This window comes from Arvicanthis niloticus, chromosome 2 (assembly GCF_011762505.2).
Source record: "Arvicanthis niloticus isolate mArvNil1 chromosome 2, mArvNil1.pat.X, whole genome shotgun sequence".
Classification (NCBI taxonomy): Eukaryota; Metazoa; Chordata; class Mammalia; order Rodentia; family Muridae; genus Arvicanthis; species Arvicanthis niloticus.
In genome coordinates, this window is record NC_047659.1 from 93,786,575 (window position 1) to 93,801,067 (window position 14,493).

Sequence of the window (14,493 nt, forward strand, 5' to 3'; positions counted from 1 at the left end):
TGGAGTCTGAGGCTCAGGAAAGAGATCAGAGCTGGAGCCTGAGTAGGAGGTGGCGTGTATGTCTGTGATGTATTCGTGTACTTATTCAGATGTTAGCTGTATACAGGTTAAGAAACGAAGTAAAAGTAAATTGCAAATTTCATTTATTGTTAAAGAGGAATTTATAAACTAGGTAGATTGGTCATCTGGTGGAGTTCTAATGTGTATGTTCTCAGTGGATTTTCTAAAGACATATTCTAAGAGTCATTAGCATCTAGAAGCCAAAAGAAATGTTTTCAGGGGTAGAAAACACTGTATAAATCCACTCACAAGTCAGCTGGAGTCTGGCTCAAGTAGTTGTTCAGATGCTGCTCTTGCAGGGGACCAACAGGATGCTGTTGTGGAGGACCTGAATTCTACATCACACTGGGTGACTTCCACCCATCTGTAACTCCGGCTCCAGAGGGGTCCCATGCTTAAGTCCTCTGCAGGCACATGCACACACCTACACCTGCACATGGACATATAATTTGAGAAAAATAACAGCTGAATCTGTCTGTCTGTCTGTCTGTCTGTCTGTCTGTCTGTCTGTAATGATAATAAAAAAGTGGATATTACCTTGAGAGTAGAGGGTAATATGGGAGGGATTGCAGGGAGGGTAAATGGGAAGGGCTGGGGGAGGAAAAGGATGGGGAAAAGTGACATAATTCTGTTTCAGTTTGAATAAAATGAAAAGCAAAACATTGGAAAGAGAAATACCTTTATCTAATTAATTTATACCAGTGAAGTGTAAACAGTTTTTTTCTTTCTCATGAGGAAAGTGACCCTAGTTATCAGCTTATTTTTTTTTTTTTATTAAATTTAATTCTGGATCATTTATAAGGTCTAATTTTTTTTCTCAACTCAATAATTTTTTTCAATGTCAATGGAAATGACATTTCTAGCTGGGCCAAGGTTAGGAGCTGGACACTGGGCAGACAATGGTCAGGGTTCTGTCCTAGTGTCATCTAAAGCGTGAGGAGCAGAGCTCATTCAGTTGGGTCTCATGTCACTGGTTACAGCAACAGATCTACTCACAGTAGGTTTGTTCTCAGCTACTTGGAAAACTTGTTGATTGCGCTGCCTTATTTGTGTCTGACCCGTGTGTTTCTGGTTTTATCATTTCAGTACTTGGCTGAACGGCACCAACATGCCTTCTTTCTCAGGCCCCTGGCAAGACAAGGATTCCAGCCTCAGGAGTCTTGCCAACTGCTGTGACCTCTATACCAGCACTGTGTGTGCATGAGCCTGGTGGGGCCATTCCATGACAGTTCTTATAGAACAGATTTTCATGTACTCAAGCTTCGCATTCTCTGAGAACCGCACTAAACTCCACAAAGTGAAAGTTCTGAGTTCACTGTAGCTCTGTATAAAAATTAACCCCCACCTTTCCACTGGCGTGCCACATACTAGACGTGAAATTCATTATAGGCCCTCTTGAGCCAAAGTATGGTGGGAATGTAGCTAAGGGGGGAAATATGTGTGTGGTAAGATCAAGGTTCAACCCCTGTCCAGGCCCAGAGTGGAGAGAGTGGGGAAATCAAAGCAGATGCTTAGTTTTAACTGGGGAATGTTGGCACACCCCTGTCGTCTCTTACCTGTAGGCTCACAGCTAAAGGGATTGCCTCAGATTCAAGGAAAGCCTGGCCCAAACCCCGAAGTATTTCATAGAAGTGACAGAGTAGATGACATGTCCTCCTGCAGGGGTGGAGGTGAGGGAATATATTTTTAAAGTTATATAGGTAACACACGTGAATTTAAAGATAAACTTTTTTTTTGTATTGCCAAAGATTTATAAACTTAAAAACTCTTTTTATTTTCATACAGTAATAAAAATGCTTCCTTTAATAAGGTATTTTTTTAAAGTACTTATTTTTTAATTGTGTGTATGTGTGTGTGTGGTTATACGCATATTAGTGCATGTGCCAGAGGAACCCTGAGGTGGGGGCCACCTGGACCTGGAGTTACAGGTGGTCCTGAGACATCCAACATGGGTCCCGGAGACTGCACTCCTGTCTGCTGCAGGAGCAGTACACAACTTAGCCACTGAAAAATCCTAAGGAATACCTTTTTTTTAAAAAAGGCCCTTATTTTGATTTGGTATTCAGATTTAGCATCAGGCTTATAGAGAATCCTTTAAAATTGTTTTGGATCATCTAAATGAGTCGCCCTGTAAAAAGCTGAGTTAGACCCCGAGAGGATTTCTCTGAACAGAAATGGCTAAGGGGCTCTGACACCAGGGCTACTTATCTGTCACTCCAGTACCCTCACTGCTCTTGGCTTCAGCTCCTCAGTAAGGGGTCAAGTGTGGGTCACACGTGCCTTGGATATCTGTGAGTTTGAGGCCAGATTGGTCTATGTGGTGAGCTTCAGGACAGCCTGGGCTACATAGAACTTGTCTCAAAAAACAGAAGGAAAAACAAAATTAAAACGCAAAAGAGATTCTGCTGGACTTATGGTCTGGTGTTGGTGCCATGCCGAAGAACCCAGGAGTTGTCCAGTGTAGCCGGTGGCAGAGGCAGTGCCATAGACAGCAATGCTTCCACGGAGTTACCCAGAGCAGCCATGAATCACAGAGCGGCTGGGTGTCCAGGAAACCTCGGCATGATTGGGTCATCGTCAGTAGGCTAGAGGGCACAGAGGACATAAAGACAGCTAATCCTTTGTCATACTCTCTGTGTGGGCTTTGGGGATCGAATCCAGGGGTTCAGCAAGCACTTTACTGACTGAGCCATCTTTCTAGCCCAAGAGTAGCTTTAAAAGTAATTATTTTACTGTGTGTTTTAGTGTGTGCCCACGTACATGTGTGTTTGTGTATGTATGTGTGTGTGTGTGCATGTGTGTGTGTGTGTGTGTGCCTGTCTGTCTGTCTGTCTGTCTGTCTGTCTGTCTAAGTATGCTGGTATGAATGAGCCATCGGAGAATTGCAGTGTCTGGAGTCAGGTCTGTCCTGCCCCCTTGTGGAATCTGGAAATCTGTCTTAGGTCTTTAACCTGTGTGCTAGGACCTCTATCCATTAGTTCATGTTGCCAACCTAAGACTGTCTTTCTCATCACTGTACATTATCTCATGCCACCTACCCATGAGCACGCCGATTCAGTCATCCACACACAACTACTGAGTTTCCTTAAAAATCTATACCTTCCTACTAAGTGACCCTCCAAGGTCCCTACCCTCTCAAGTGAAAATAACTACAGCTTCATAGAAGGCTTGCTGTGGAAGATGCAGTATCTTCTTTCTAGTATCATCACTGGGACACAGAGATGCATAGCAAGTGTTTGCTCTCTTTTCTCCTGCCTTCATTGTCTTCCATAGCTCCTGTCCTAACCTTTAACACTGCTAGAATCTGAATGTTTGTACCCCACCCCATTCATATATTGAAATCCTGTCCAGGAGGTGTTAGTGTTAGAGGTGAGAACTTAGAGTGTGGTAAGGTCGTGTGGGTGGAGCTCTCATGAATGGGATCTGTGCTCTGATGAGAGAACCAGAAAACACCTGTCGGTGAGTGACGGGCATGTGTATTTAAGTGGGTCTTCAAACACCAAACTCTGCTGCTGTGATATGGGATTTCTCAGCCGTCAGAAATGTGAGGAATAATATATCTCTGTTGTTTAAATGCCATTTGATTTAAGGTATTTTGTTTCTAATAAATCAGGTAGATGAAGGTGGATACTTTTTGCATACTTCTACCATAGACATATTTTATTTTCTCCAGGGGTACCCTGTTCTGTATATGCCCAACTCCTCTCCTACCTAGTCTCAGAACGGCAGGATTAGAGGATGGGTCTATTTGGGCTGGAGTTTGCTCAGGGGTACAGACTGGAAGCCCTTGCTCTGGTTAAGGTACAAGTCTAAAATTCAGAATTGATGGAGCCATGTACACTTTTAAACAATCCCAGGAACAGGAGTATACAGGTCATCAAATGCTCCAGTGTGAATAAGAGTTCCTTGGAATGACCTGTCCTAGGGATGAGAGGTTGGCCACCAAGGGTGAAGGTGAGGAAGCATTTGAAGAAGTAGCTACATCCAGGATTGCACACAGTACAATTTATCTGGGAGATACCCTATGGATAGACACTCATATCGACTGATAGTGGGATGAGAGGGTTAATGCACCTCAATCAGAAGCAAGGGTTTAAGTGAGACAAAAGCAGACAACAGCAAATAAGAATGTGCCTGTCCTTTCTCAGAGAGGATTCATGTGTCAGTCAAGTAGCAGGCTAGGGGCCAGCAACAGTGCTTGCCTCAAAGTCTTGATGACCAGAGTTCAACTTGTTACTCATGCAAAGCTGGAAGGAGAGAAATGTCTCCACAAAGTTGTCCTCTGGTCTCTGCACTCACCCTGGGCATGTGCACTCTCTCTCTTACACATACCACATATACAATATTAAATAAAATGTTAGAAAAAAATCTTGGCATCATGGCTAACATAACATACTCAGCCATTTTAACTTTGCCTCACAGAGTTTGGAGTGTATGCCAGGGTCGCCTGGCAGGGAAAATGGCAGTTCCAGCCAAGATGGCTAGTCAAGCTGAATCTCTACAACCAGACATGCACACAGATGAGTTTTAACAACAGGAGAGGGAACATCAGGAGATTTGCTGGGAACCATTTCCCTCACAGCTTACATTTTCACTAGAACTAATGACTTTGATCAATTTCTGGAAAAGCAAAACTTACACTTTTTTAAAGCTCAAAATTCTCTCTGTCCCTCTCTCAAGGTTGGCATCTCTGGCAGTCATTGCCAGATAACCCATGACTATAATAATCGTTCCTATGTATTTGGAGCAAGAAGCCAAACAGAATACGGAAACAATTTTTAATGAGCACAGAGAACTAGGACTTTTGCTGAAATCGTATTTCCTCTAGTCAAGAGCTGTTGCTCCCTCAAGAGAGGTAAACATTATGTCTGTGGAACTGAGTACCTCATAAAAACAATTGGCAAGGGTAGCTGATCCCTTTCCATGGCAACATGACTTGAATTTGAATTATTCATCAAATGAATGATATTTTCTCACAGCTAGGCAAACTCAAAGGATAATGTAGCAAATTCCCCAAAGAAAATATCACTATTCTTATATTTTACATTTGAGAGTTTCTGTGTGGTTTTGGAAGCAAATTTATGAAATCTGTGACTGAGAAAACTATTCTTTAGCCATGGGGCTGTCATTTATAAAACAAAGCTAATATAGACTTATTTGGTGGCTTTCAGAGACAAATCAAATATTTAAAATGTTTAAAGACAGATAAACAATGCAAGGTGTCACCAGGAGTCACTCACTGCTACCTAGTTTTATCACCTAGAGGGATCACCATCATGTGGATTTCCTGGACCACTAGCTGTGCCTGGCCTATGCTGACCATGGCCTATAGCCAGGTCTTACTGGCTGTGTGTCTGACTGACATTTTGGCACCATGGTGCTTAACTAAGGCTTAAGCAGGATGGGAGGTGCTTCAGCCAGTAATGTGATGCACACACCAGTCAATACCATCCAAAAAGCAGTTACAAAAAAAAACTGAACTCTTTTGTATATTATTCTCCCTCTCCCCTCTCTTTCCCCCAGGAAGTGGGGTGGGGAGGGGGATCCTAGGCTAAAAACATGTGGATGCCAGAAGTGGTCTTCAAGAACAGATCCTCACAGAAGGATTGGGGGGGTTGAATAGCACCCCCACACCTGTCTGAAGGCGTCTGGAGCTGTTTCTGTGGTGGAGATGTAGTAAAAGTTTAGGCCACACTGTGATCACTGCAGCCTGGGGATGAAGAGCAGATAGAAGATAGAAGATTGGGAAGATGAAGCCTGGGACCACAGGGAATGCCATGCTTGCTTAGCCCAGGAATGATGGAGGTGATAAGGACTAGAGGAGAAACAGGAAGCTTTTGAACACATATTAACATTTTGCAAAAAGAAAATTCTACCAAAGCCCGAGAGCTTCCATAAGTGAGGCACTTCTCTCTTGCAACAACACATTAGACAGTTGAAAATTTTGGGTTTCAGACCTGAAACAGTCAGCTGCACAAGACGGCAAAGGCAAGACTCAGTGCTTCGCTAAAGTGGAAGCTTTAAGGGTTCTTTGGAAAGTCAGATGTGCTGGATGGTGTTTTGCTGGGGCAAACATGTAAAGAAGTGTTTTCCTGAAGTGGACATAGGTGAAAGACTAAGGCAGACTCTTGAAGGAATGTTTAGCTGAAGCAGACACAGGAGAGAGGATATTCTGCTAAAGCAAGCAGATGGAAGCTTCTTAGCTAAAGACTTTTCATTATGTAGTTGTGCTCCAGTTGTTGGGACTCCATAGGGAGAAACGCACCGAAAAACTTCTGGTGTGCTGAGGTTTCTTGCTGTTTCCTTGGACTCAGGATGACTTGCACAATGATGTCAGCTGAGGCAAGACACATGCTGAGGCAAGACCCGTGGAGGACAGGTGATGTTTGGAGGGTATAAATCGGACTCCATAGACATTGATGGAAGCTTGCTGGTACAGCTAGCTGTGAGGCGATTGTGGGTCTTGCACCTTTGCGTTGCTGAGAGAGGCACAAACAAGAAGTTTTTCTGACATCCCTCTGGGTTTCTCCTACTGACTCATGCTGAGGCTCAGGCATGGCTATCTCTGCTAGGTAGTACCACCACTGCTGATTCGTGTTTGCTATCCCAACACTACTGAACTGGACTGCTGGTTTATTCATGAAGTGTTTACTGGGTTGAGCTGCCGCTGCTGACCTGTGAATTGAACTGCCAATTTCTAGACAACACAGACAGGAGTTGCTCCAAAGAACCATTTCTAAACAGGTCCATTCCTCCCTCCCCTGTATTCTTTCTTTTCTACTACCTCTGGTGGGTGGTCGGCTACAAGGGAGCTTACAGTGTTTAAGAACCATCATAAAAAATTAAAATTACATTTCTCTCTTCTCAGTCTCTTCCAGACAGAAAAAAAAAATGTGTGTGACTTTAAAGCCTGGACAAGAAATATTCAGATGCATCAGCCTCAGAATCTTAAGATTCTAAAATTGTCCTAGAATCTTCTTGGCCAGCAGGGACAGTTTTTAAAAAGTCTCAATTGACAAAGGAAGTGAGCTCTCCTTGCCTGGAGGACACCGAGGAACTGGGTGAAGTAGGTTAATGGTGAAACAACTCGCTTACAGCAGGATTCGCCTGCAGTGTCTTTGCCTCTGCTGTGATCACCAGTGTTAGGGCTCAGCACAGCCAAGAAGGAAAGTAGTTCCTGCTGTAGAAAGAACTAGCCTATGCTTTGTGGGATTCATGGGGCCTGGGGAATTTGTGCAAGTGGGGAAAGGTGAGATCTCAAATGTGTGAAAGCTGGGGAGAAGGAGGGTTCAAGATTTTGAAGAATAGGATTGTCTGAGATGCATCTACAGGCAAACTTTTATTTAGTGCCTGGTAAGTAGACACACAGACACACCCTGGAACGTCAAGCCAAAGCTTTGTGAGTTGGCTGTGATGGTTCCTTGAAACTGGAGTTGGAAATATCAGAAATGTTGTACTAAACGGAAATAAAAAGTGAGAATTTTAGATAGAAAAACGATGTTTAGAGACAACTTTTGTGTGTAAGACTCGGAAAGCTGCCACCTGATTGTGCACTTTAGTAGAACTTAAGACACTTCTTCTTAGTAAAGAATAAAGATCACCCCGAGTCAGGGCCTGATGTCAGGGCTCTTGTAAGTTGGTGCCGGTAGTGGAGGATGCTGCTATAAAACCAGAATCCTTAATATCAAAGGTGGTGATGGGATTCTAGAAAAACAGAGGCCCTGGAATAACATTCAGCTATAGAAGTTAATGCTCTTCCTCCCAGCCCCACACTTCCAGAAATAAGACTCCGATTCAAAATATATTTACAAATACCTTGGCCATATAGTTAAGCTTTTCTCTGATTAGAGCACAGCTTAAATTATCCCATTTATTCTAACCTCCATTCCGCCATGTGGCTGGTTACCTGTGCTCAGGTACCACGCATGCTTCTGTCTCTTCACATCTTCTCAGGCAAATCTCCCATGTCTGTCTAGCCCAGAATTCTTTCTGCCTCCTGGATGTCCCGCCTTCTTGTCTACCCTTTCCTATAGGCTATAGTTTTTTAGTTGACAAGTGACGCATCCATACAATACACAAGATTCTCTCTGTACCCTTAACTAACCAAGGGAGTGCACACAGTCACTGCTGTGCACAACAGAGCCTGAGCAATGGCAAACCGTCTTGACCTACAAGGAAGTTAACAATGATCAGTGGATTGTGATACTTCTTTAAAAGTTTCTTGATATGTTTGTGTGAGTGTGTCTGTGTGTGTGAATATGTGTATGTGTGTAACAAATATATAGATGGCATGCCTAATAAGCCATATCGCAGAGAATCTGTGACGTTTAGATTTATACATTTTAAAAAGAGAAACTATTAGTCTTTGTCTTGAAAAACAGGAAGAGAGAGCTTTATCAAGTTTTATTCAACAGTGAATGCTGTGTAACATTGCTTAAGGGATGTGAGATATGGACACAAGTAAAACGTAATCACTGGTTCTGACCTATAACACTAATTTATCTTTGAGTAACAGACAAACAGATGGACAGACACATTTCAACCACAAACTCTGCCAATCTCAATATCTTGTTATAAAGCAAATAATAATCTGATTATATAATAGCATTGGTAATTAAGTAGTCACTTAAGGGTGTAATTATCTTTCATAAAGGATTCTATAAAATTATTTTAAAATTATTTTAATTAGAGGGCAGAAAGTATATAAAGATAAATTTTGCTGGGGACTGGAATGGTGGCTCAGTGGCTAAGAGTATTTGCTCATATAGAGTACCTGAGTTCAGTTTTCAGCACCCACACTGATGGGCTCACATCTGCCTGCAACTATAGCTTCAAGAGGCTGGATGCCATCTTCTGGTCTCCATGGGTGCCTCAAGACATGTACACATATAATCACATATACATGTAAATAAAATGTTAACATCTTTAACAAATAAAGATGATCACTGATCAATATTAAAAAAAAAATAACTTGAGTATTTACTTTTGTAAAGTCAGGAACACCAAGAAAAATTTCCTTCTGAGGATACATAATGTCTGGGAGGAGCTCACCCTTTAAACGTGCAAACATCTCGTGTGAGGAAGTATGGATTTTATGTCATTACTTAAACAATTAAGCACTCCAAATAGTTGGCAGGTTTCAAGAGTCTGGGTTCTTTCAGGAGACCCACTGTGTTTCAAAGGAACGTGTACTTTCTGTACACCTGAGAGCAAACTCCGCCATGAGAACTGATACTGCAGATGTGGCTTCTAGGCAATTCATTGACAGAACCCGGTGTCTGGATAAGCAGCTCTGCTTCCTTCTGTGGGGCCTTGGCTTGGCAGCCATTCCTGCCCAAACCTCAAAATTATAAAACACTGTGTCTCAGAGAAGATGGGAGTTCTCCAAGATAGAGAAGAAGGCAGTCTTCAAGAGAAACAGTTGAAACTCTTCAGGGTCAGGCATGACAGATGGGATAGGTACAGAATTGAAGCTGAGTAGCCATCTTTGTCTGTCTGTCTGTCTGTCTGTCTGTCTATCTGCCTGCCTATCTATCTATCTATCTATCTATCTATCTATCTATCTATCTGGTTCGGAGATGGAAGCTTAAAATGGAAAGGTTTGTTGTCTGCTCGTGCAGGGAAGCAGCCAGTTGGGAGGCGGCCAGTTGGTGATCTAGACTGCATCTCTGTAAGGAGATTGTACAACATTTTTATAGGATGGGATCACAAAGTGAGCGGGAGCGGGGTGGGCTGTTGCATTGAACAGTTATATTTTGACATCCGGGATTAAGCATGGAAGTTAACATTGCTTCTCTGGGCTCATCTGGGTCACCTGCTTTCAGGGTCCTTGATTCAGCTTTTGCAGTCAGGTCCCCTCCTGGACTCTACTAGAATTTACAATGATAAGGGAACACAGGAGTGGGTAAGCTGCATGTGGTCAATTAAGTCAAGACAAGCAAGACAGTTACAACTTGTGTGCCTTGGTTTAGACAACAGGATAAGAGCATCTTCCCTCTTTACGTTCTTTAGTGGTTAACAGACAAACATGAAATATCTGAAGAAGCGGAATAAGAGCTGGTTCTGGGGCCTGGGAACATAAACTCAGTTTTGGCCCTGACAGCAAGATGGAACTTGCTCGTAAGATGGCTGAACTCAGGAATCTAACATTGTCTGTCTGTCTGTCTGTCTGTCCGTCCGTCTGTCCATCCATCCATCCATCCATCCATCCATCCATCTATCTCACACTATGTAACCATGGCAGGTCTAGAACTCACTCTGTAGATTAGCTGGGCCTGAAACTCATTGAGACCTGTTTGCCTCGGCCTCTGCTGTGCTGGGATTAGAGATGTGCACCACATTCAGCTCCTGAGATTTAAAAAAAAAATATTTCTTTTTCTCTCATACAATACGTCTTGATCACAGCTTCCCCTCCCTCCACTCCTCTCAGTTCCGCTTCAGCAACCCTTTCCCCCAGATGCCCCTTCTAGGTCGCCCTAGAAAAGAGGAGGCTTCCCAGGGATAGCAAAGAAACACAGTACAACAAGATGCTATAAGACCAGGCCCTCATCTTCACTTCAAGGCAAGGCAATCCAATAGGAGGAGAAAAGTCCCAAAAGCAGGAAAAAGAGTCAGAGACACCCCACTCTTACTCTCTGGAGTCCCCCCAGACACCAAATCAACAACCATAGTACATACACAGAGGATCCAGTGCAGACTCATGTAGGATTTGCTGCTTCAGTCTCTGTGAGCTCCCAGGAGTCCTGCTTAGTTGCTGTTCCTGAGACTTTAAATCCTTGACTTTACCAACTACCCAGGAGGCAACAGCTTCCTTCATTAAGTGGGATGGCTGTGAGGTTGTTAAATATCCAAAACTGAGTGGGGTGGTCCCTGCCTGTAATCCTGGGACTTAAGAGACCAAAGCAGAAAGGTCATGAGTTTCAAGACCAGCCTGGGCTACAGAGCAAGGCTCTGTAAATGATAAATACATCCTTAAAAAAATTACATAGCACCTTATTGAAGGCAACAAAGAAAATGTAGCTGTTATTCTACCCATTGTAAAATTCACTAAAAAATGAAAAAAAAAATCATCTCAAAATTCATTTTTATTTTTTCAAGGCAATTTGTCCTGTAGCCATCTCTTTACATTGATGAATGTCATTTTTTCAGGCATTAAGTCTGAAAATCTGTCATTATATTCTTCCTGGATTGTTTGTTTGTTTGTTTGTTTTCCTTCTTTACAGTCATATTTAACCAGTAGTTAGAATCTATTCTTTTTCTCTCCTGCCAAACCTCAGTCTTATATCTCAGAAACCCCGACCTCAACAACTGTCATCATCTTTTAGTTGGTCTCAAATCTCACTTTATACTAATGCCACTCTGTGCCCAAACCCTCCATGGGTCCATATTAGCCATGGAGAAAATTCCTCAGCATATATTAAATCTCTCCACAGTCTGGTTCTATGGATGCCAGGTTTAGCAAATAAAAAATGCAAAGTGCTCAGTTAGCTTTGAATTTTCATTAAGCCTAAAAAAGTTAGAGTAAGTTGTTGCATGCAATATTTGGGACATATTTCAACTGATAAATTATTCACTGTTTATCTGAAATTCTAATTTAACTGTCTTGTTTTTCAAACCCACGTGGCCTTTTACCCACTTAATGCAATGACTCAACACTCTGTTCTCAGAGACGCAGAGCCTGTTCTAGGTCTCATGTTGGTCTCTGCTCTCTTGTCTTAAAGTGACAAAGGAGAAAAATCAAAGCCATTAGAATCAGTCCCAGAGGGTACATCACCCTCTCCTGGCTGCCACAGGCACCGGGCACTCATGTGGTGCATAGACATACATCCAGGAAAAGCACCCATATGAACAAATTTTAGAAAAAAAGATTTTAAAGCTACGGAAATAAATGGGGAGGAAGTAGACTTATTTACAGCTAAAAACAACTAATAAATGTGGCAGGAATGGGGGAGACAGAAAATGAGCATCTGCTGATCTTTATAGCATCAAATTATTCAGATAAGACACTGTCTTGGTTTGGATTTTACTGCTGTGAACCGACACCCTGACCACAGTAACTCTAATAAGGACAACATTTAAATGGGGCTGGCTTACATGTTTAGAGGTTCAGTCCATAATCATCAAGGTGGCAACATGGTGGCATCCAGGCAGGCATGGTGCAGGAAAAGCTGAGAGTTCTACATCTTCATCTGAAGTCTGCTAGCAGAATACTGGCTCCCAGGCAGCTAAGATGATGGTCTTAAAGCCCACACCCACAAGGCCACACCTACTCCAACAAGGCCACACCTCCCAACAGTGCCACTTCCTGGGCCAAGCATATACAAACCATCAGAAACACTTATTTGGTCCTTAGAAGGTTGATCATGTTGAAGCACATTTCCACCGGCTACCAATCAGTTATCAAGATAATAAGGACTTTATGGTTGATAAAACTTTAAACAAATAGTAGTTACAGCCAGTATCCTTATTGGGGGGACCAACCCACACTGTGTGCTTGTCTCATCCCAGAGCTGCATATAGTAGCATCACTGAGATTTGAGTCTGGTGGGGAAGCTCTGGTGGATGTTCTCTGCACACACTATCATCATCTGCACATGGACAAGAGAAGGCTCTGCCTGCCCTGTGAGCCACACCACACCCTGTGAGGTGGCATGGGACACTTTGCTGTTTTCCCATGGGTCTGAGGCTGGGATCCTTGACATGGCTAGCTCATGTAAACAATACACAGCCACTCAGGCCTTCACATACTCAGGGATTCCCCTGACATACACTGGGCAGAAGTATAAAAGCGCAGCAGTATGAGGTACTCAACACTGCCCAAGCAAGAGTGAGTGACTGAGTGTGTGTGCTTGTTATGGTGTTTAGGACACACACACACACACACACACACACACACACACACACGTGGGGAAGCGCTGAAATGATAATTAAGTTTAATGTGTAAACTCCTACAACTCCTGGAAACTCCTAGAAAATAAATGGAAGTGGAAACATGGCTAATATTCAAATAAGTTTCTAGACTTATTTGATTTGAAATAGGGTTTCTCTGGGTAGCCTGGCTGTCCTGGAACTCTCTCTGTAGACAAGGCTGGTCTTGAACTCAGAGATCTGCATGCCTCTGCCTCTTGAGGGCTGAGATGAAAGGCATGTGCCACTGTAGAGTGAAAAATTATAAAGGCCATTTTATGAAATATGTGTAAATTTTTTCGCCTTAGACCTTGGGCAGAAAAGCACCTGCCAGCAGGTTTGGGTCCATCTAATTAGTTACAGAGGAGGGGGAGTTACAGGACAAAGGCCTGTTAAGAACATCCCAGAAACTGACTGGCCAAGAGAGGAACTACACCCTGCCCCATGGTACGGCCTACTAGTGTTCAAAAAAAAGTAAAACAACCAATCCTGTGCACCCGAGCAAAAGTTCGCTTTTTCCCCACCCCGCCCATATATAAGCGCTAGACCACTGAGCCACGGGGTCAGTCCCTCTATCCCCTATGTGAGATATGGGGATATGGGCTGGCCCAGAGCTCTGATTTAATAAACCACCTCATGTGTTTTACAGCAAGACGGTCTCTCGTGTGTCCTTTGGGTGCGTGCTATCCTGTGACTTAAGTGAACCTCCTTTCTGGGGAGTCCCAGACCTTTCACCACCATACCTGGGTTCTCCATAACTTTGAAAAGTTGCACTGTTGTCAGATTTTCCTTTTGGAAAGACCATCTTAGCTACAGGATGGCAAATTTGAAGTGGCTGAGGCTAGAAATTGTGGTTTCCTGAAGCAGCTACTGCAAGTGTGAGAAATAGTGAGGGCAGGTGTACTGAAGCAAGGGACGTTTCTGGAAAGCTTTTGGGGCCACCTTCTAGGAATTTGGCAAGAATTTGACATTGGGCTAGGATAAGGAAGTAGGCTCAGGTAAGAATTTGACATTGGGCTAGGACATGGAAGCTTTTTTAAAATAATTTCTGGTCAACAGTGTCTAATAATCTGCTGTGACCGACCTAGAATGATATAAAAGCAGAAAAAGATAAACCCGCTTCAGCCTCAGAACTGGCTGGGGTCATGTTATAGTGTTGTCTAATTGTCTTTTTTTTTTTTTTTTTTTTTTTTTTTTTTTCAATCCTCACTCCTTCCCTGGAGACTCCTTGACTGACTGAGCTGGCTTGGTCAGACGCTACTGTTCACAACTTTCCTAGACTCAGCTAACATTCCCTGACTTTAACTCCCTGAACAGTTTTCACTGATTTATCTGCACCCCTGTCTGAGTCTGGTGGATTTCCCACTCTCGTCTGTTGGGGGCTGACTTTTAGCAGAAAGCGGCTATCAGCTTTGCAGCCATCTTGAGCCATATACCCTGACATGAGACTTGAATTACAATAGCCTACAACAGCTGAGAACACTCCGATAATCTTGGTTTAGATACCTTGAGATTAAAGGTGCGTGA

General features: G+C 43.0%; 1 protein-coding gene and 1 long non-coding RNA gene across 7 annotated transcripts in view; one reads left to right on the forward strand and one right to left on the reverse strand.

Annotated features, from left to right (window-relative positions):
* Slc28a2 (solute carrier family 28 member 2) overlaps positions 1-1,873 on the forward strand; it is a 22,530-nt gene extending 20,657 nt beyond the window's left edge. For all 4 annotated transcript variants that reach the window (XM_076929646.1, XM_076929645.1, XM_034495769.2 and 1 more), the window contains one exon: positions 1,147-1,873. In XM_076929646.1, the coding sequence (XP_076785761.1) occupies positions 1,147-1,264 (118 nt within the window). In that variant the 3' untranslated portion in view covers positions 1,265-1,873. The remainder of the gene's footprint in view (positions 1-1,146) is intronic.
* The window catches only part of LOC143441410 (uncharacterized), a 24,811-nt gene extending 12,537 nt beyond the window's left edge, over positions 1-12,274 (reverse strand). For 2 of the 3 annotated variants that reach the window (XR_013108777.1, XR_013108776.1), the window contains exons 1-5: positions 12,154-12,274; positions 10,738-10,947; positions 10,317-10,407; positions 6,326-6,539; positions 1,617-1,716 (exon numbers count right to left, since the gene is read on the reverse strand). This is a non-coding gene — a long non-coding RNA (uncharacterized LOC143441410). The remainder of the gene's footprint in view (positions 1-1,616; positions 1,717-6,325; positions 6,540-10,316; positions 10,408-10,737; positions 10,948-12,153) is intronic. The other variant, XR_013108778.1, reaches the window with a different exon arrangement.
* Positions 12,275-14,493: the final 2,219 nt, after the last annotated feature.